Here is a 22,633-nt window from a genome sequence, read left to right on the forward strand (position 1 = left end):
TGCGGCATTGGAGCTCATCTCCCGTTTACAACCCTGAGCCAGTGGTGGAAGTTCCACATTCCTACGATGGGAGCAAGGACATCCACAGGACAACGACCGTTGGCTTCCTCACCAGGTGGTCCTCGTCATCTCTCACGCGGCGGGGGACGATGGCCTGAGTCAATCCCCGACCGGGATTTGAACTCGCAACCTACCAACTGGGATCCACTCTCCCGCTGAGCTACCCCTTCCTTAAGTCTTTCCATGCCCATGTAAGTGAATGTTAAGCCTGTTCCTGGGTTTCTAATGATTTAGTTTGAATGTGCTGTTTATTGGATTAAACATTGGAATATAGAGGGAATAAACGACATTTATACTTCCTTTCAAACGTTTCCCTCCTCACAAACAGGATAAACATGTACAAATCTTTTAAATGTTGACAAATGCATTCGAGACGCAGTTAAGTTTGAAATGTGCCGAATGTGATGGATTATATCTCACTGCAGATATTTATAATCCGGACGCTACTCTAAAAACAACGCATAAATCACCGCGCGCGGTGCCAGTGGTGGCTGGTAAAGGAAAAATACTATTTGTGTTGGAAAGCGGCGCGTCATTCAACATATTCGGCGAAATGAAAACTTCTATTTACTACGGAAACCCAGCGCGCGTGTGGGTGCCGTGCTGGGATGTGTGGAATTGAGTTGCTTGTGTTGGGTGCATTCGCTCCTCCGCTTTCAGAGCCCGACGGCGGAGGCGAGAGCTTCTCTCCGAGGTTGATTGGCCAGAGCACCGATCGAGGTCACTTACATCATAAGCACGCTGTTTCGTTATACACTTATTCGCGGGCCTTGTTTATGAGACAGCTTCCGCTCGCAGCCGAGGGAGCCCCACAAAAGGACTTCAAAAATTCACAACAAAACACTCTGCTCGTTTATCGCCACGACAAACAACACGCCTGCCAGCGGCTCAGGTTGTGGCAAAATAAATATATATTTTTACAAAAGCTGTCCCCGGCGTGAGTTTCAAACAAATCCTTTATTAATAATGCATCGCACTGCGGCTCTCTCAGAAGGCCTCAGCGGGGGAGTGCATGCTGTATAGAAGGTTACATTGCATCAGCTCTGAATTAAACACTGCACTCCACAACAACAACAACACTGCAATGCACCAAGTCAGACATGACGGCGATTTTTGCAGCCTGGGGCTCTCTGAATACGTGGATGCATTTGCGTGAGGAAGAGTGTTTCTCTCCGGCGACTCCTGCAAGCCGTTATGTTTTTGGTTGCTTTCAGATGCAATTTTACAGCCTGGAAAGTCAACATTTTGGGAATTTGATTCGCGCCGTTTCTCAAAGATGCCTTTGACGGATTGTGTTTAAACTCACGATCGGCTGCTCGGGGTCACGAGATTGCGAAATATTTTTACACATTCATGTTTTTTTTATCGGCCGTGTACAGTATACCGCAACGCAGCTACTTTCAACAAGGCACAACAAGAATCAAATGTTTGAGTTTTTTTTCCATTTCGGTTTCAACTGTTAGAGCAGAGTCACATTTCAGTGGAGATGCCACCGCATTGCCCCATCGCCGCTCGCTCACTGGGATGAGCAACAACTCAGAGGTGACATCACAGACGTGCACCACAGCTCTGAAAGTCATCCACTTGCCTGTTTATGTTTCACAGAAAAACAGAAAAGTGAAATGCATTTGCGCGTAATCGAGGCACAACGGTGAGGGCTGGAGCACGAAGTTCTTGTGCTGGGCACACTCGGCAGTAGTTCACTTGAATCCCCGTCCCTCTCAGAACCCCTTCACAGCTGATTTTAATCCAAGTTCAATCTCTGGGCTCCAATCCAGGACAGAACCAGGTCTCTTATTTAAAGCCATATTACCATTTATGAATGAGTGTACCTCGGAGAGTCCCCACAAGCGAACGCCTGGTCTGGGATTATGCAGCATGAGGAGATTCGTTATCGCGCGTCTCATGAGAGACCGCAGCTGCCACGCACATTTCCCATGTTTTCATCCTTGAAATCAATCTTTAAAAAAACTCAACATAAAACCTACCACTGCTCCGTTAGTTGCATGTGACTCCTTGTGGTGGTTGAGCAGGCCGCACCCATTGCCGATTCAAGTCGAGTCCTGCAGTGGTTGCTGAAGAGCACTCCAAATGCTCAGCCCTGCCACATGGGCTGAGTGAGATGAATGAGCTTCCTGTCCGCGTGCATTCCATCCAAGGTCGCCATGTCCTCCGCAGGTAGGCTGAAGTCGAACACCTGGAACGGAGAGACGCCGACAAGCAGACGGACAAGCAGATACGCACACGCAAAGTCACGTGCGTACGCACGGCACGCACACGGGGGTGCCTCCTCTGAATAAAAAAAAATAACAACCGGGAGATATCATGGGAAGATGGGAGAACTATTATTATGCAACTGACACAAACCGAGATATTCAATGTCCTGGGAAGACTCAAGAGATTTACCGGGCCAGCTACCTTGCCAATAACATAGTATCATATGACACATTCAGTTCATAATAATGATACGCGTCTACCAAGGGTAAAAACCGTGAGTTTATTACGGGCAACGCCAACTGAGCTAAGAAGCTATTATTTATTATTCAATAGTGACTCTGAATCAGAATGGTGCCAATAAAGGACATGACGCGTCTTCTCTCAACACAGTTCGATTGCCTACATTTCTCAAGCTATCATAACTGTGCAGTATACGCCAATAAAGTTGAACACAAGATCTCAGGACAAATCAATTCCTGGGCAGTCTTCATCAGAGGTTAAGATTCCTGCCCAGTGCACTCGGTTCTGGTGGCTAATCGCAGACATTCACAGGCCCCATCTGACTAACCACACCCTCCAGTCGTCTGAACGTGGGAGGTCAATCAAACGGTGCCAATGAAGTTACTTGGTTTGGCCCGATTTTAGTCAGTGCCAGATTATCCTAGTAGCAAAAGTAGCTACATATGCTATGGGCCCCTCACTTTCAAGGGCCCCGCGCTCAATGCTTTCAAGCTATCAATTCCGGTTCAGTGATTTTGCACTTGCTCTATTACTATAGTACTATACTGCCTTAAACTTTTATGAACGACTGGGTGTTTAAGGTTAGCGATTTGTCGTATTATCTGGCTGTATAGCAAATGAAAAAAGATAATTACCTTACTCTGCAAGTTAAACATTTGTGTTCTAATATTTATGGGTTTTTTAAATGTATGGCCCCTTTATAACAAGATGTGCTACAGGCCCCGCACTAGCTTAATCCGGCACTGATTTTAGCGTCAGTCCCCACATATTATTTGGCATTAAGGTGTGGCCAAACCTGTCCACAGCAAGGCCCTCTTGCAGCTACAGAAGTGACGGAGGTGCGCACATTAAAGTTTGTGGTGGACTGCCCAAGGTCTTCGAAGGCCCTCGGGAAGGAAAAGTTTCCCCAACCCTTGGGAGCCATAAAACCATGCAGAGGAGCGCGCGTACACACGTGCATTTTTATCTCATCACAATCACGGCATACACTGCATTCTACTGGTAGTCAAACAATGTAACGTTTATGCTTTATTAAAACAATCAGATGTTCACATTCACAGAGTTTAACCGCAGTCTTGAATAGCACACGGTGCAGGAATACATGTGTGGTCAACACAAGGCATCACTATGCAATGCTACTTGGAGGATTTCATGACGTTCGTGCCAGATATACTCTCTTAATGCCACTGGATAATTTGCAGTGCAGCAGATCCTGGGTCATGTGGAGTAAGAAATCGACAACAACTGTGCCACCTTTAGAGTTGAAGATTGTTATCAAATTGTTGGATTTGTGGTTGACACAACTTTATTTTCAACCCTCTGCTCCACGTGACGATGAGTACAGGTCGCACACTTGATCACTTGCACCGAATTAATGGTGACGGAATTATGCACTTCCAGAAGGCCGTGGCTCTGATTTGTTCTGTAAAAAAACCACTTCGTTTTACGTGGAAAGAGAGATATGTGAAGACGTCATTGTCTGCTTATCTGTTTAGTAACTTATGCAGAAATGCAAATGAATTTAATCTGTTGCACAATGTTCAAAATAGCATGCAAGGAATTAGTAAGCATTTGGCTTGAGCCTCCCTCTTTCAAACAAGCGCATCTTAAAAACACAACCCTAAGTTTTAACTTTCAGTGGCTATCTTTATATTTCAGCTTCTAGTCCAGGTGTACAGTTGCTTTGAATTCATTACAAGCGTAACGTTCACCAACTTGTCACGTGAAATGAAGAAACGTGCTCACCGTTCAACATCTCACACCAATTCAAGACGGGGCTGGATCGGTCCCGAGGGTGAATAGAAAATCCACGTTTGTTTGTTTGCAAGTCTCGGCTAACACCATTGCTCACGATCTCTTTGGAGCGGCTCTCTGTCGAGTTCGCGTGTGCGGTGGATTAAAATCGGTGTCCAGGGCACTCAGTCGGGGCTGCAGCCGCCCATTGTTAGGCCTCAGGCAGCAGCGAAACGGCCACATTCCTGCGAGATTCCGCTGGGACCAATCTCCGCCAAGGACATCTATTGTTGCCTCGAGCACAAAGGAGCGCTCACGCGACCAATCCTGGATGGATGATGGGTCGATGGGTCGAGTTAACCCCCCCCTCCCGAAGTGGGATTTGAAATCGAGAGCATGCGACTGTGAGCTGAGCAGCTCGGCCGATCAAAATAAAACCGCCTGGTTGGAAACGCGCAGTACGAGCACAAAGCGCTCGATTCTCTGATTTTTAGTGCAACGCAGAGCGCGACTCCTCGCCGCACTGCCAGGTAAGTCGTGCAAACAGCGCGCGGCTGGCTCACACGGGTGGCTCGCACGGCAAAGTGAGACACCTATGGCTGGCTCGCACGGCAAAGTGAGACACCTATAGCTGGCTCGCACGGCAAAGTGAGACACCTATAGCTGGCTCACACGGCAAAGTGAGACACCTATGGCTGGCTCACACGGCAAAGTGAGACACCTATAGCTGGCTCACACGGCAAAGTGAGACACCTATGGCTGGCTCACACGGCAAAGTGAGACACCTATAGCTGGCTCACACGGCAAAGTGAGACACCTATGGCTGGCTCTCACGGCAAAGTGAGCCACCCATGGTAACGCAGCCGTGCGAGGCAACGCGGTGCCAATCACAAAGGGCACACGTTCTTGCGTGCCCACCGCAACGTCCGAAATCGGAATGGTACCCACACATAAAGATTGGTCCCACTCCCACCAGGTCGACCGAGGTCTCTTAGCAACAACAGGGCTTCTACTCCACGGGCTCCCCCCCTCCGCCCACCTTAAACGAGGTACAACGACGCCGACGACGCCGACGACGTGAACGGAGCTGTCGACGGCACCGTGTTAAAGCGCGCTGCGCACACAGCGGCTCTGGGCTGCCTCTGCAATGTTTGTGTAGTTGGGTGGGGGGGGGGCTCGAGTCTGAGGTTGGTGTTTTGTTTTGGGGGGCGCGTCGGTTAGAGAGGCAACGGCTTCACAGGCAGCTGCTCCAGTCCCAGCTGACATGCCTGCCGTCGTGTAAGCCGTTCAGCGCGGCCACGTCGTCATCGGCAAGGTGGAAATCAAATACCTGCGTGTGGAGGGTGGTGAGCGGAAGAGTGAAGTGGGGACAAGGGGGGGGGGGTAGAGGGTGGGGGTTAGGGGGAGTTTGTGGGAGGGAGAGGGGGAGTGGGAGATGTGGGAATGGTGGGGGGGGGAGTTAGTCAAAATCTGAATATTTAATTATCCTGGAAGAATCCGATGAACTATCAAGCTCTTTTTCACAGATGTCCACGGGGTCAGAACGTGGCAGGTACCGGCAGGCACACCCCGCCAGTGCCGCTGCGTTCGAGCTGTCTAGAAGGGCCGTGCGGTCACCGTGCGCCACTTTGTCTGCCCCGAGCAGCGCGTTGAGCTGAGCAACCCGGCAAGGTAGCCACGTGGTCCCGCTCGTCCCTCCGCCAGTAGGCACGCAGTTGGAAATTCCATTGATACAAGCACCGTCCCATCACAACTGTGCCAAGAAATTAATAAGCGTCCCCGTTTAAATATCATTTCCCAAGTGTCTCTTATTCGTGAAGAGGGATTGCACTGGACAATAAGATATGGCAACCCACAGCTTTACGGGTTTCACCCTTCTGGGTCTCATCGCCAGTCAAGAGTTGGGCTGCTTAAACGAATGCTGCTTCACGTAAATCAGCAATAGCACATGGGCAAAGGAGGAATCGGTTTCATTTGGATAAGGAAAGATGACTGGAACCGCGTTTATTTATTCTGTGAGGAGATCGAACACATCTCGAAGGCCCCCCCCCCCTTTTTGGTTAAAGGCGATTGAAATTAATGAATTTGATGTCGCACGTCACTGCAACATTGAACTGTAACCTCAGCGCGGTCTTATAAAATCCTGAAATGCCACATCGGACCGGTGTCCGATGTGGATGGCCCCTGGGAGTCTCGTTTTGCTTGGAGGCCACGGTGTGGAGCAGAGTGAAGCAAGATCGACGATGCAAGAGAAGGACATGTTTTTTAGGACATATTAAGGACATATTTTTTATTGAAGGTCCTGAACCAGTGGAGGGAATTCCACTTTCCTAAAAAATAACTTTGAACACCCTCTTTCCATGTTATTATTTAACGGTGATTTATCCTTGTGCAATATTTTAGATATTTCCCGTGACATGGTCATTTCTGTTCCGATTTAAATTATCTTCTTTGCTGTACTTTATTTTTATTTGTTTTCCTGTGGTCAGTTCGGTGACCTAGATCACTCCTCTTGCTAATAAGACTCATCCTGGTCTCCAGAATTCCCACCTGGTCACAACAAAATTATATATACGCTCAAAAGATACGTATTTATAAAACGCCGTACACATTACAGACGCCATTACACGTCGGTGCTAACTTGCAAAGCTCTGAACCACCTCGTCCCGGCCTACTTCAGAGACTCGTTGCTTGCAACCGCACGTCCCCTCAAGGCCTCTAAGATCTAAGACCTGGGGGTGCAGGTCTCCTCTGCGTTCCTGGGACGAGGCTCCGGTCGATGATCGACCAGGAGCCGGTCCCCCGTGTGGCTCCCAGACTCTGGAACTCTCTTCCACCAGATCTCTCGGAGTCTCCGAGTCGGTGGAGATTTTGAAAACCGCGCCTTAAAACGCATTCATACACTCCCGTTTATTCAACTACTCGTAAATTCAGAAAATGTCTTTTAAGCATTGATTACTTTTAGTTTCACGAGTTGTTTTTACGCTGATTGTTTGCTGCTGTGTCTTGTGCCGCACTTCTCGATGAAAGGTGCTTAATAAAATTATTAAGTTGAAATTGTATTACGCTATGATATTCTGTATCATACGCTATTTTTCTAAGTAACCGAATCAGACTCATGGTGGTGGTAATATTTTTTCAGTCAATCCCAATGTCAGCGAATGCTCTAGCGAGTGAGCTATCTGCCAATCAAAATCAAGCGGTTAAGGTAAAATAATTGCTGATTCCATACGTATCTGCTTCAACAGCTGCTGTGGCTTCCTGTCAAATTCAAAATGTCAAATGCTGAAGTAGGCCTCTGTGCTGTGATGTCATATGGCACCCACGGTTCTTAAATGTCAGGGTGCCTCGCGATCAGAGGCTTGTAGGCCGCAAACTAAGCCTACTTATTTTAATTCTAAGTATAAACCCGAACTTGAAAATGTATTTTTCTCCCATTCAGAGACCTTCCATAATGCAGAAAGAGTTGCAATGGTAAGTTGTGTAAAACTGACGCCAATGCAGAACCTCACCATTAGAGTCCATTCCATATTGCTGGGTTACATTTCTGTTGCCAAAGTGGTGGGAAAATGGGGAGTGCAGTGAATCTGGTCACCTGAGTTCAATTCCACCACCACGGTTCACATCAGTGGAGAGTGAAACCTGACCCCATCCTGCACCCTCACTTCACCGACCTGCGCTGACCAGAATGGCGAACTATGTCAAACACTCCCAAAGACCGACACGATGTGGCTGGGCCTTCATCTGGCAGTGGATTGACAGAGGGCTGTACAATATCCATAATTGTACCCATCGTATCGGTTAGTGGTTTGTTTGCTTATGCCCGACCGAATAGTGTGATACAATATTTTCTTATTTTTGGAGCGTCCGATACGAGGTTTTTGACGATCAATTTGACACGATGCACGCAAGGCCGCACCTCAAGCAGGGAATGAATGAGGCAGAGTTACGTGAGGAATAGGGAAGGGAGGGAAGTAACTCAAGCAAAATGGCACGGGAGCCACAGCCAAGGTGCACCAAAGTGCTTACAAAGCGAAGCCGCGACGAATGCAGAGAAGCCGCGTGGGGGAAAGTGAACAGGCGACATTCGGAGGCTCGGGAGCACGATCACTGAGCTCAGACGATGAGCGGGTAAGGTTTCAAGTCCAAGTTAATTTTGTTTAACCAGCTGAGGGTCAAAGTTCACTTAGGTGAAGTTCACTTAGGTGAACTTTGACCCTGACACTGGCACACAACGGCCTACTGCGTGAGCATTACGTCAGGGGCATCTTCAACGTCCACTACGGTCACTACGCCCGCAAGTATTAACCGGGGCCGGCCGCTGGTCTCGAACCGCGAGCCTCTGCAAACGAGCGGCGTGGCCGTCCCGCGGTGGCACGGCGTTCCCACCTGGCAGTTCTCCTTGATCCTTGCCTCCTTTGTCGACTTTGGGATGGTGATCACCCCGTTCTGGAAGACAGGGCATGTCACCAAACGCAGGATCAGTTGGTAAAACATCGCGCGCACGTGACTCTCGCCACTCAATCAACCCCTCCCCCCGTGTTTCACGCAAGCGTTGTTTGTATGTATGATTAACTTCTTTTGCACCGTGCTAATCGGAGGTGCTGTCTTTTAATAAAGTGCCAATGTTGGCCAAAAATGTCCATGCATGATACCTTACCACCACAGGATCCAACCGCTGCATCTCATCACTGTTTCGGGTTTATCTTGTTAAACGAGCCGAGGACTCAAGAGACAGGGGATGGTCTCGTTTGGAGGAGTGCCCCCCGTGGCATTAGTTGCCAGTAGGCGGCGATGATTGCTGTGTGCAATCCTCTTTGAGGGATTTGAATTTGCTCCATCACAACAATTGCCTTCCTGCCTGCCTGCTAGCAGCCTCTACCTGCCTGTTAGCTGCCTGAATGCCTGCCTATACCGCCATCCGCCAGCCTGCCATCCAATCTTAGCTGTTCCCGTGCCAGCCACCCAGCCAGCCAAGCCCGGCCATTTCCTTCGGCTCCCCGTTTGTCAGGACGGCGGGGAGCGGGCGACGCGTCACGACAGCATTGCGTACCTGCAGGCTCCACCGGATGCACACCTGGGCGGGCGAGCGCGCGTGCTTGCGCGCGACGGCGCGGACCGTGGGGTCGCACAGCACCTGCCCCTTGGCCAGGGGGCAGTAGCCCTCGAAGGCGATGCCCCGCGACCGGCAGAACGACATGAGCTCGCGAGGCTGCTGGTACGGGTGGAACTCCACCTGCTCGCGCCAACGACAAAGGCAAAGATCCCCTCGCGTGGCCGCCTTCAACCGCGGCATGGGGCGGCGGGGAGGGGTGTGTGGGGTGTAGCCAACACCACGCCCGGCCCCCTTTGTCTCCCCCCATTGCCGATGATTAGATGCAACACCGGGTACTGAGTTAAACTCGGAGAGGCGCGGGACCAAGTTCTAAAATCACTCGCCACTGATGTGAACCGTGGCCGGGACTGGAACTCACAGCTGCACCACCGCTCCACCAACAACCTTGGTTTTTGTAAACCGATTCATGTACTTATTTACGCCTCCGGTAAAACTGCCTAATTGCCGCTAATCCGCACGTGAAGATTACACAGCAGTTGCTTTGATCTCACTTCCCACTGTGCTCCCAGCGCCCGCCACTGCTGTTTGAAGTGGAAATTCTGGTGACTGGGCAACCCTCACGGGGCCCACTGATCTACGTTTCTCAGATCCGAGATCCTGGGGGTCAAACCAGGACAGCCCACTCGTGATGAAAAGCCAGGGTTTTTGAGTGCGGGGAGTTGATGAACCTAAGCCGAATCGACCAACTACACAAAATAAAACGTTCACTTGTCATTAGGTTTCACGTGGCCTGGTCCAGCATCAATGGACATCCGAACATTTGCTAGCCGAGCAATAATATATCTGGACTGTAGTTACACTGGATGGAACATCTGACACGAGAAATTCAGAAGAAATAAAACGTGAAATAAGACACACTGAAATTGTAGATTAACCGATTAAACTAACACGTAGTTGAAAAAATAAAACGGCTTGCAGCATGCGGCTGCATTTTTAAATAAATCCAAAATTCCAATTTAATCAAAACAAGACAGCAGGTGGAAGAGCCAGGTTGTTACAATCGTGATCAACAGCGAGGGTGGTTGTGGGTGCCAAGGTGGCACAGTGGTGACACTCGTGTCTCACGGCCAAAGGGCCTGGGTTCGACTCTCAACTCGAGCGCCTCCCTGTGTGGAGTGTTGCGTGTGTCCTCCCCCCGTTCTCCTCCATGGGTTTCCTCTGAGTTCTCCATTCCCCTCCCTTAGCCAAAACAAGACATACAACGTCGCTGCTATCTGTTGGGCAAAGGTTCCAGTGCTAAACATGTACATGAAAATGACTCAATTGGGATCACACGCAGCCAAATTGTGGGGTGGCCAAAAGCAGCGGCCTGACAGAGGTGAACCGTGTAAACGTATACAGTATACGTGTTTCAAGAGTTTTGTATATATAAAGGTTTTAATTATTTCTCATTATTTGCAGTTTATGTTTTGCTTCATTGAATAGTTTCATGCTGCCTAATTATAGGTTTCTTTTTTTTTTCAAATGTGTTTATGAATTTACTTTTAAATCGGTAATATGCACTGAGATTAATATAGTTTTCAAGGTAGATGCCATTATTGTTAAATCGGAAAATGTTTCACTTTGTAGACTGACAATCGACTAGCAAGTTGTGTTTCAATGTCAATATTGAGTCACGATTCCTGTACACAGTGACCTACTCTGTCCAGCAGGATGTAAGCGGGTCTCTAATGATCACACGACATCGGATGGAGGCCTCACTCAGCGTGGGCTCGCGAATGGATGGGCGAGGGCGTGGGCACGCACCGGGGCTGTGTGCGTGTGGGTCAATAAGCCCCTTTTCATCGCCACTGTAACGGGCAGCGCCGGGAGGGTCACGGGGCTCTGGCCAGGAACCTCCACGTGCCAGCGACGGCAATTTTATAACTTCTAATGTCTCCGCTGGAATGCGACGAGTTGAAGCCGCACTCCGCTCGGCCAGGCGCTTTCAAAGCGCGCCGTTAGAAGTCGCCGCCGCCACCGCCGCCGCACTTTCATTTGATCAGACACTGGGCGGCTTTCTGCGTCGCTGCCTGTGCATTGTGAGGGCACTTCCAGGAGTGTTGTCATCGCGGTAGCGCGCATTCCTCTGCCCCGAAGAGCCGTCAGGCGCATTCTCAAACAACGGCTTTGTGCCGGCCCCCCACTTCCGTTCCACTGACCCCCTCCCCTCCCCGCCCCCCCAGGGTTCAAACTCTGGCTGTTGATGCTAAAATTGTCAACTGATGTTTAGGCCCGCTGGGGCTGCCTCGGACTGGAACGAGTACCCAGTTACGAGCTCCCCCAGGTGCAGCCGGCCTCAGCGATGCAACGTCTTCTCACGCCACCGCTGCTGCTGCTGCTGCTGGAAGGGTGCTCCCTGAGGTCATCATCAAAGCCTGCGTTGGGCACAGCCCAGAACAGGTAGCCTGGGTACACATCTACAAGGTGAGAGCTGTTGGTTTTTTGGGTTACATTTTCCTTCAAAGGGATGCGTAAAAAAGAATCCCGTAAAGCACCGAGTTAGTAATGTCCCGAGACGTCACCGCTTCACGCCGCGCGGAAGCGAGAATCCCTCTCATCCCGGAGGTCGCAGCTGTGCCAAAGCCCGCACGCGTCACCCCAACTTGAGGCGGCCAAAACAAAGAGGTCGGTATAAAATAAAAACTAATTTTCTGTTTTTTTTTAAGCTCAGCTGCAGAGCCATCAAGAAGATACATTGCTGTGTCTTGTTACATGTAGATATGTATTTAATAGAGCGCACAGCCGCGTGTACTGTACACATTTATAGCTTCCCCCCCACGATGTAGCCTACGTCGACAAGTGGGGAAACTACGAAGGCTTTCCATGAGAACTCGGTCGACCTTGGAAAAGGCCCAGGACTGGTGCAGATGCTCGACCATTGATGTTGGCCGTAAGCGGGAATCTAATCTTTGCGGCTCAGTGCGCTAAGCACTGCAACACTGCACCACCCATAGGCACACCACACACACACCAGCACAACGTTCTCCCTCTTAGCCAGGACGAGACTGGTGGAAGAAATCCTGTTCAGGCGTTTATAAGTTCACATATACACACACACACCTGTATACGCTCCCTCAAACAAAGATGCCCCATTTAGCCTTCTAAATTCCACACGGAATTCACACACACACATATGAGACTGACAGAGACAGAGAAACACTCGCACACGAGATCAGTCAAAGGTAGCTTTTCTTCTCAACTCGTGAACAAAAAAAATTGGCCAAGTTTATTTTTGTTGCACAGAACCGTGGCAGGTTCCCAGAATTCCGAGTGCGCCTCGCTAGAGCGGGCACACACGCGTGCGGTCTGTTCATCCCACAGCGTAAACGAACGAATGTGCAATAATTGAAAGACAAAAAAAACACACGGCTGTTAAAAAAACACATGGATCGGAGGCAACAACAAACCCACAAATTACAGACGTCAAATTGACCGCTAAGAAACGCACGCGGCCTCGAACGGGACGCAACGTGGGGGGAGTGAGGGAGGGGCGAGGGACGCTGGGCGAGGCTGGTGACAGAACGGCAGCCGAAGGCGGCCACGCCTGACGGCTCTGAGCACACAGGTCAGCTCGTCTGCGGTGGTGATGATGCTTTTTTTTACGATCAGTGGAAACAAGAAGATGCTCGGTGTAATCGGCATTTTGCTTCGTTCATCATTTCGTAATTTTTTTTTTACTTTGCTTTATGTAAACCCCCACCTCTCGCTCGATCTTTTTTTTTGTTAACGGATGATGATGGGAGATGTCCATCGTGATGGCTTGTTACACGAGACTCCCCGCGCGGCGTGCCCACGTCCAGCCACCGGAACGGAGCTGGGTAGAATAATCACGATGAGAACCCTTGTGTGCGCTGGTGGTGCACGTACACTAAATACTAAGATCCCCCGGATAGCATTAACAGACTTGTTGGGGCAAGTGCTGTTAGCACGCACCCATGAAGGCTGGTAGGGCACACGAGGGGGTGGGTGGCCAGCACCACGCCCGGCCGCCTTTGTCTCCCCAGTGGTGATGTTTACACACCGCTACACCAGCTACTAATTTGAGGCTGAGTCGACCTAGGGGAGGCCCAGGACCGGTTCAGACAATCGTCACTGGTGTTGACCTTGAGCGGGAACCGCTACACTACCGCTCCCCAAACGCGCACGCACACACACTGTTACACACAACAATCGCCATTCGCCACTAAGTGGCGGTGACGTCACCACGACGCTTGTGCCAGGCCATGTGCACCTTGACGCCACGTGAAGTGTCGAACGCCCGCTGGCAGGAGGTCACGGGGCAGACCCAGGTGCCACGGGTCGACTGACTGAGATGACCGAGATGACTGGCTGATGCACCACCTGTGCCCCCTACTGTGCCAACTTGCTGTGCTTTATCCACCCGGCGCTCCGCTCGTTGTGGTGAGCGTCGCTCCTCCGCCCTCCGTTGTTGTTGGAGGGCGACTGCCTCCAACTGCCCGGTAGCGTCCTTCACGAGCCTCCTCCACAGAGGCCGATCTTGACACCGCTGGTACCAGTCATCGGCAAGTCCACTCAGCTCCACGTCCTCCTGTACCACATCACTCCATCTCTTCTCTGCCCGTGCCGCGCCCGTTTAGCCCCCTCAATCCGGCCGAACAAAAGCTGTTTAGGCATGCGGTGGCTGGGCATGCGGGCTACATGACCCAGCCAATGCAGCCTTGCCTGTCGGAGGAGCTCACCGATGGGACTTTGCCCAGATCTTTCAAGGATTTGTGAGCTCCTCACACAATCCAGCCTGGTTAAACCCAGGATTAATCGTAGGCAGGCCAGCCTAAATAAACATTGGAAACTACGAATGTTACACACACACACTGTTACACACACACACTGTTGCACACACACACTGTCACACACACACTGTTACACACACGCACACTGTCACACACACACTGTTACACACACGCACACTGTCACACACGCACACTGTTGTCCCTTTAAACTCCGTCTGATGTCATCTCCGCGAGCCGCCACGCACGCCCGCGCGAGCCTCCTCGCCACGGGCTCAGATGGAACGGGGCAGGGCAGAGAGCGGGGCGAGGGGCAGTTCCAATGCAACCCAACGTCCTCTATTTACCCAGGTGGCAGCTAATTGATATAAATTACATCTTCTGCAATAGAAAGCCGGATGATTTCATTTAGTGAAGCTGCACACGGCAACAAAGACAAAGACCCCCCGTGTAGCCTTCACCAGACTATTGGGGCAAGTGCTGTTAGCGAGCACCTATGAAGGCCGGCACGGCACACGAGGGGGTGGGTGTCCAGCACCACGCCCGGCCGCCTTTGTCTCCCCAGTGGCGATGTTTACAGACCGCGCCAGGTACTCATTTGAGGCTGAGTCGACCTAGGGGAGGCCCAGGACCGGTTCAGGTAATCGTCGCCGGTGACAGTGGGCGTGGCCGTGAATCGAACTCGGCTCGCCGGCTTCGTAGCGCAGCGCGCTCACCGCCACACCGCGCAAGGCGTCACTCGGCACGGAGCACGATGAGTCTCGACCGGATCCGAACCGGTTACGTCAACGACCACGGGACCTCCGATGATATTGTCTCGATGCAAGATTAAAAAAAATTAAACCAACAACTTTTTTTTTGGGTGGAGTTTCAATACCGTGGCAATGTCCTGTGCCGACTGCGTGGTTGCGTGCTCGCTGTTATTTAAAAAAAATATATTTTACCAGACATCCGGCCTTTCATTGCCCCAACAACAACACGACAGGCAGCGCGAGCTTCCCTCCACGCGGCTCCGGCCGGCTATCAGAGAAGACGCTCCTCCACCTCCTCCTCCTCCACCTCCTCCTCCTCCACCTCCTCCACCTACTCGCTCCGCTCCCTCTTGGGCGCCTGCTGCTGTACCGCGCGCGTCTCATTTTCCATGAACACAATAGGGGGGTGAGGGGCTGCTATCGAATCGAGCGCGCGCTCAACAAAGCCAGGGCCGATCGTGTCGTGCAACTACAACATCACCCACAATGCTGATTTGTTTTTTAGGTTAGACCGCGTAAATATATTGAACTCCCCCAAAAAAATCCTGTAAATATATTGACGCGATCTAACCCAAAAAAACCTGTATTGTGGATGATATTGGTCGCTAAAGCCTTCGTGTTAAACAGTACACATGGCTCATATCCTGTGCGTACAAAGCGCCCTATTTACTGTGTTCGGTTAAAGATCGTTGTGATGCAGCAGAAGCAGGATATTAGCACACCCCCTTTGGTTGCGAGGCCAGGTGTGCTTGTATCAGGAGTTGAGGCTTTCTCTGAAATATGAAAAGGTGGCCAACAGATGCTGGAATAACTTCGCTAAATAATCACAGCTGCAGTGGAGGAGCTAACAGTTTCCACAGGACTGGGGAAAAGTTATTATCGTACCTTTACATAAAAGGGGAGGATAAAAAGGAGTTTGGTAACTCTAGAGGGATAGGTTTATTGAACATTCCAGGGAAGGTGTTTACCAGGCTTTTGCTCTAAGATAAACAGACAAAAGTGCGCTTCAATAAACCCCGCGTGGGCTTGGTGCGTGGAGGAGGAGACGTTGTCACCGTTAGATGGAGAACAGCAAAGAGTCGGGGATACGGGGAGGCTCTGGACTGCGTTTTAAGACTTTAATTTAGCAAATAATTATCTCTGCCACTTAGCAGAGACGTCACAGTTTGAGCTGACCAGTGTTCAGCAGGTGCGTGTGTGTGCACGTGTTGTCACCGCTTTGCTCAATGGCACACGAGACGCGCGATACATTCTCCGAGACAATGTTATCCCTAGGTCTCTGTCTCTCTCGTGTATCTTGCTTTCATCTCACTAATCTTGCGTCCGCAGCTCTCTCTCTCGTCTCTATCGCGTGTTGATCTCTCTTTCATCTCGCTCGCCTGCGTCTCATTACGTCTCGGCGGGCCACTCCGCCATCAGTCGCAGAGCCACACGACAGCCCCCGAGGGCGCCAAGAGAGGAACCCGGCGTGACGCGTCTTAGGGGGGTGAACACGCTGCGTGGTGCAGGGCTCTGCGTGCAGGGCTCTGCGTGCAGGGCCCTGCGTGTGTTTGCGAGAACGGCAGAGAGTGTTCAATTGACGCCGCGCTTGCGACGAGCGCCCCGTGCCACATTTTTTGCGCCAAGTTAACCGCCAAGTTAACCGCGAAGTTAACCGTGAAGTTAACTGCCAAGGTAACCGTGAAGTTAACCGCCAAGTTAACCGTGAAGTTAACCACCAAGGTAACAATGCCCGCGCTATATAAAGGATCAGAAGGCTGAGTGAAAGTGGAAAAACTAACGTGATCACATCCACGTGAAAACAATGCCGAACAATGAGCCGTTTGATTGCGTTGTGTTGACACTGTCGACGTCGTTGTTGATGTTCGTTTACAACGTCGCTCGTTCTTGGCCTCTGCTACGAACACGGAGCAGGGAGAACTCCGAGTCCGATTTTAGCGCCACATGGGAATCAGAAGAGACAGCGGTTCAGCGCGCAGCTCTCTGACCCCCCCCCTAACCTCAGTTGGGACTCCGACACGGCTCATGTCAGCCGATTTGAGCGCCCTCCTCTTCACCCACCCGTAGCAACCGGCGTGGTGAAGTATGGACAGACAACCCCTCGGGCCAGTACGACGTGGAGAGGACCTCCCCCAGCAGCGGCTTGACGAACGGGCTGCACGTGTACATCGATTCGTGTCGGTTTGTTAGTACAAACACTGGACTTGTACAACCTTAAGTTTTGTTTTAGCAGCGTATGAGAAATGCATGACGATGCCGCTTATGGTTAACACATGTATTAAAGTATACGTTTTAATTAGCAGGACATGAATCACTTTTGAGATGTGACATCTAACAGAAAAGTGTTTAAAAATTGGAGAGGATAAAACAAATATATATGCCCCAAGGATCAGTCTAGACGGGGTGGATGTCATCTGTCCAGATGACATCGATCCCTGCAGGACAGCAGCAGAAACTGTGGTGATTTTATTTCCAGGTTGTTCCACATTGTTAAGTGTTGAATTGTTAAACATTTAACTCCAGAAGAGGCTTCTGCGACAAAATGAAAAAAAAAACTTCACCCAGTGCCGAGACACTTCAAACAGGGTCAAAGATGTGTTATTAAATACCAAGAGATTAAATATTTTAACGTGCATCTTTGTGGACGGTGCAGTGACTTAAGTGGTCGAGCAGAACCGTGTGAGATGAAAGAACCATGCGGTGACCACGCGGGGTGGACTGCTGCGCTCCACCCTGCCCAACCACGCGGGGTGGACGACTCTGCTCCACCCTGCCCAACCACGCGGGGTGGACAACTGTGCTCCACCCTGCCTAACCACCCGGGGTGGACAACTGTGCTCCACCCTGCCCAACCACGTGGGGTGGACGACTCTGCTCCACCCTGCCCAATCACAGTAACCATATCCACTGCTCCGATCCAAGGACTTTTTCTTGTTACATTGTCGTAAAAAATAACAGCCTCTAGTGGCTGCACGGGTCAACATTCCCATCGGCAAACGTACATTTTATCACACACACAACACACAATTCACTGCACGTAGCGTGCGTGGAAGCGTTGACATTAATCTGCGTTGTTCGGCGATGCTGCATTGACATCCTCTCGGCCGAGTTTCCTCTCCCGGCTGCCACTCGATTGTTTGCCTCGACCGATGGCCATCGTCTCTCGTAGCCACGTGAACTAACGCAGGCCCAGAGCAGCCCTGTCGTAAATATTCAACAAGCCGCTGGCCTTAACTGATGAGGCTCCGTTCACTGGGAACCCGCTCCGCGTCGCCTTGTTTCAACAAATATTGGCAGGAGGGGAACATTCATCTGCAAGGCTCCGGCTGATATACGATGCTGTTTTCTTCGAGCGATTACACAAAGTCCTGAACGGTTTGTTTTCACGATGATAATTCTAACTGGGGCAGCGAAACGTTTTCATTTGCAGGCACGTGCACGCTGATGCTGCGTGTTTCACGTGTTTGTATTTCTTGTGAAATTAAGCATAGCTTGGATTAACTGTACATTAGGTGTGGACCGATGCATCGATTCATTGATGAACTTCAGCTCACAATAGGTACGTGCACTCAATCGCGTGAGTCAGAATCGATCCTCAATCTAGTGGCTCCACGTCACCCGTGCAGCCACTGGAGGCGAAGTTTAAATGAATTTCTGTTGAGGTGACTGGTTCCAGCCCTATCATATCTCGTGTATATGTGTGCATGCGTGCGTGGAAAATGAATCAGAATCTTTATTTATCCTGGAGGAATCCGATGAGCTCTGAAGCCCTTTTTCACAAATGTCCAGAAGAATGGGGGGAGCAGTGGTGCAGTGCTTCACGCACTACGCTACAATGAACTCGGGGTGAGAATCGTGACCGACTGAGAATCGTTACCGGTTCCTAAGGTCAGGAAGAGGTCAGCGTACCCACACTTCACGCCGCCACACACGCGACCTGCCGATCCGCTCTGGCGAACCCGTCAATGCTGCCGCTGGGTGGACGGAGGCGGCAGTGGAGGATTTGAGAAAGTGGCCCCACGGTGTAAACCGTTGCGGCGGCGATCGGGAACCCACCCGGCGACCCGGGCATTGCGGGTGCAGTGCGATACGAACCGCTGCGCCCCACGGCAGCATCCCTCCGATTCTCCGCGATCGAGGTAACGGGCGTTAGGTTTGTGCCGAGACATTCTTCTGTACGCTCGGCACAACCGGTAACCGTCAGCTTCGTGCTGTGAATGGGCACGCGAAAACATTTCACAATAAAGGTTTTGTGGGTTATATCGCGTAAGTATAAATGTGTCGTAACCCTCCACCACCCGACACGGCCAGTCAGGTTTGTCGTGTAAACGAGGCGCCAAGTAGTTACTACTTTAGCCCACCGGTGTGTTGGAGAGTAAATCCACAACATTTACAATTTGAGTGGTACGACCTTTCGCTGGCAATTACATCCAGGCGAAAGCCTACGTGTTAAACTGAAAACATTTAAACCGATTTTTATAAAACCCGACGATGAACCTGGCCACCTATTACATCTTAACCGGTCCCGGCCCCATTTCACCTACTGGCACTGACCAGCGCGGTGAAGTATGGTCAAACGACCCCCACGATCGACGCAGTGTTGGGAAGGCTTTCATCCAACAGTAGATTATGAAAGGGTCATAAATGATTATTATAATCGCACATACATTCACGGCCTTTAATATATCCGTTTGCAAATACAAGGGGGCTGGAAAAGCCTGTGTTCTAAGAAGGAGAGCAACGAGGGACTCCGATGTCGCTGTGAGATTAATCTGCAGGGCTCCCCATGAAGCGCAGTGCTGCTTGTTCCATCATCGCTGGAGGGACGGAGCTCTCATCGCAGCCGCCAGGAGCCCGCTGCTTCGTCTCGCACCTCCGAAGAGCGCAGTTGGCTCCGTACGGTACGAAAGAACTTCACAACAACAACACAACAACCGCCATTCGCCACTAAGTGGCGGTGACGTCACCACGACGCTTGTGCCAGGCCATGTACACCTTGAGGCCACGTGAAGTGTTAAACGCCCGCTGGCAGGTCGCGGGGCAGACCCAGGTACCACGGGTCGACTGACTGAGATGATTGAGACGACTGGCTGATGCACCACCTGTGCCCCCTACTGTGACAAATTGCTGTGCTTTAGTCACCCGACACTCCGCTCGTTGTTGTGAGCGTCGCTCCTCCGCCCTCCGTTGTTGTTAGAGGGCGACTGCCTCCAACTGCCCGGTAGCAGCGTCCTTCACGAGCCTCCTCCACAGAGGCCGATCTTGACACCGCTGGCACCAGTCACTGGCAAGTCCACTCAGCTCCACGTCCTCCTGTACCACATCACTCCATCTCTTCTCTAGCCCGTGCTGCGCCCGTTTAGCCCCCTCGATCCGGCCTAACAAAAGCTGTTTAGGCATGCGGTGGCTGGGCATGCGGGCTACATGACCCAGCCAACGCAGCCTGGCCTGCCGGAGGAGCTCACCGATGGGATTTTGCCCAGATCTTTCAAGGATTTGTGAGCTCCTCACACAATCCAGCCTGGTTAAACCCAGGATGGATCGTAGGCAGGCCAGCCTAAATGTTTCTAACCGGCGAAGATGCTCCATTAGGGGGGTCCACGTTTCGCAAGCGTAGAGAAGGGAGGGAATGACTGTGGTCGAGAAGACCTGAAGCTTCGTGCGGAGCGACAGACCAGGCAGCTTCCACACAGCGTTACGCAACCGATGAAAATATATTGCCACTCGACTGATTTGGAGTGAGACCTCTGCTACCAAACCGGAGCCGGTCATGAGCACACTGCCAAGGTATGGGAAACTCTCCACTCTCTCCACAACTGCCCCATCACCGATTGGGAGTTGTGTCCAATGGTACAAAATACCCAGGCAGGTGCTTAGTTTTGGTGGGGCTGATGGTAAGGCCCCACCTCTTAGTGGCATACTTCAGTTTCAGCAGAAGCGTCTCTAACTCTTCCTCTGAATGAGCAGCAATTACCAAATCATCGGCATACATAACGTGGTTGACCGATAGGGAGCAATCCCTTGACCGCATTATATCTGTACCAAATGGTAAACCCCCCACAGCTATTGAAGGCTTCACGAACCACGTGGTCAAAATAGATGTTAAATAATGTGGGAGCCAGCGGACATCCCTGTCGCACCCCAAGGTGTACAGGGAATGGCTCTGACTCCCGGCCACGTAGTTTTACCCGGGCCCGCTCACCATCATAAAGGTCCTTAATGATCGTGAGCAGAGGGTCAGGGACTCCGAAAGCACGAAGAACAACCCAGAGCCCAGGCCTACTGATGGTATCATAGGCCTTGACCAGGTTCAACATACATACACACGTACGTGTGACTCCTTGAACCACGAGCTCACAGCGCACGTCATTCCAATGCCACTGGGAAATTGCTTTGCCCCACAGGTGATTCTTCAACTGTGAAAACACAGAAGTGACTCACGGTGAGGAGGCGGAGGCGGAGATCAAACTATTGAAAACCGGAGCCGTGAATGGCAGCCATGGCAACTGGGGACTTGCGAGCCACGGAATCGTCGTCCTGAAACAGCGAAGCGCCAGCCTCAACTCCCCTCGCCCCGTCGCTTGGGCGGCATCGCACTCCGCCGTCGTCATCAGCTGCACGTGGCACTCCCTTGCCAAGGCGCCTCCCAGTTGCGACCTCTCATCGACTACCACTTTAATAGTGCCGCTTGATCCTGGCCCCTTGGCGTCGTGGGCCCGTGCTCGCGATCAATAAATTAGCGAACAAACATCGTTCATCATCAAGGTTTTTGGGTTAGATCGCGTAAGTATGAATGTGTCGTAACCCTCCATCACCCGACACAGCCAAACAGTAAGGGATTTGTCACTAAACAAAACGACAATTAGTGACGACTCCAGCCCACCGGTGTGCTGGAGAGTAAAGCCACAACATTTACAGTCTGAGTAGTACGACGTTTCGCTGGTAATTACATCCAGCATCATCGGGCAAATCGCCCGATGATGCGATCTAACCCAAAAACACTTTATTATGAATAATATTGATCGCGAAAGCCTGCGTGTTCAACTGAAAAAACATCACTCGGTATGACTCCACCAAGCCTGGCACGGGGAGGCGTTCGCAGCTTTTGATGATGGACACTCCACGTTCACGTTCCACGTTAAATCACCCAGCAAAAGTGTCCACAAATATCGAGTAAAATTAACGGAGGCCATCTATGTGGGATTGAACTCGACATTCCCTTGGTGGGGGTCAATCCACGGTGATCCGCGGTGCTTACAGCGACTAATAATGGAGCCGTGTTTCTATCCACGGTCGCTCGGTCGGTGAGGAACCCTCCGTGTTTTGTTGGCCCTGGCCCAGCTCGGTTCACGCAGAGTCGACGGTCTCTGCGGTGGGCAACACGGCCTGCGGACAACGCGCTCCTGCCCACGCTGTGGGGCAACGCGGCTCCCCGCGTGTCAACGCGCTCCTGCCCATGCTGTCACCATGCCAAAGGCCGAAGGACTCGAAAACGTTTCCCCTGGCCAGGCCATTGTATGCCAGCCCTCCGTGTGAGTGCGGGGAGCCAGGAGACCGTGGCGCGCAAGTCCGTTAGGGCGTGCCGGGCGGGCTGGATGATGTTGCCCTACGTGTGCTGGAGGAGGAGGAGACGGTCACATGGCTCTGTGTCTACGTGGGCTGACATCGACATACATGTATTTCATTATTTATTTGTCTTGTAAATATGGTGCTATAACTGTGTGAAAGTCACGTGTAAAAGCATTCGCTGAATAAAAAACTCCACGATGGGAGCACGAGCTTTG

The 22,633-nt window shown here is 51.3% G+C and overlaps 1 protein-coding gene across 3 annotated transcripts in view; it reads right to left on the bottom strand.

Annotated features, from left to right (window-relative positions):
• Window positions 1-1,092: 1,092 nt before the first annotated feature.
• The window catches only part of LOC144941190 (putative oxidoreductase ZK1290.5), a 99,524-nt gene continuing 77,983 nt past the window's right edge, over window positions 1,093-22,633 (bottom strand). For 2 of the 3 annotated variants that reach the window (XM_078867766.1, XM_078867765.1), the window contains 3 exons: window positions 9,305-9,487; window positions 8,641-8,700; window positions 3,513-5,581 (listed from right to left, as the gene is read on the bottom strand). In XM_078867766.1, coding sequence (XP_078723892.1) covers window positions 5,486-5,581; window positions 8,641-8,700; window positions 9,305-9,487 — 339 coding nt within the window. In that variant the 3' untranslated portion in view covers window positions 3,513-5,485. Of the gene's footprint in view, window positions 2,258-3,512; window positions 5,582-8,640; window positions 8,701-9,304; window positions 9,488-22,633 lie in introns of those variants that run through there. The other variant, XM_078867768.1, reaches the window with a different exon arrangement.

The sequence above is a fragment of the Lampetra fluviatilis genome, chromosome 24, assembly GCF_964198595.1.
Source record: "Lampetra fluviatilis chromosome 24, kcLamFluv1.1, whole genome shotgun sequence".
Classification (NCBI taxonomy): Eukaryota; Metazoa; Chordata; class Hyperoartia; order Petromyzontiformes; family Petromyzontidae; genus Lampetra; species Lampetra fluviatilis.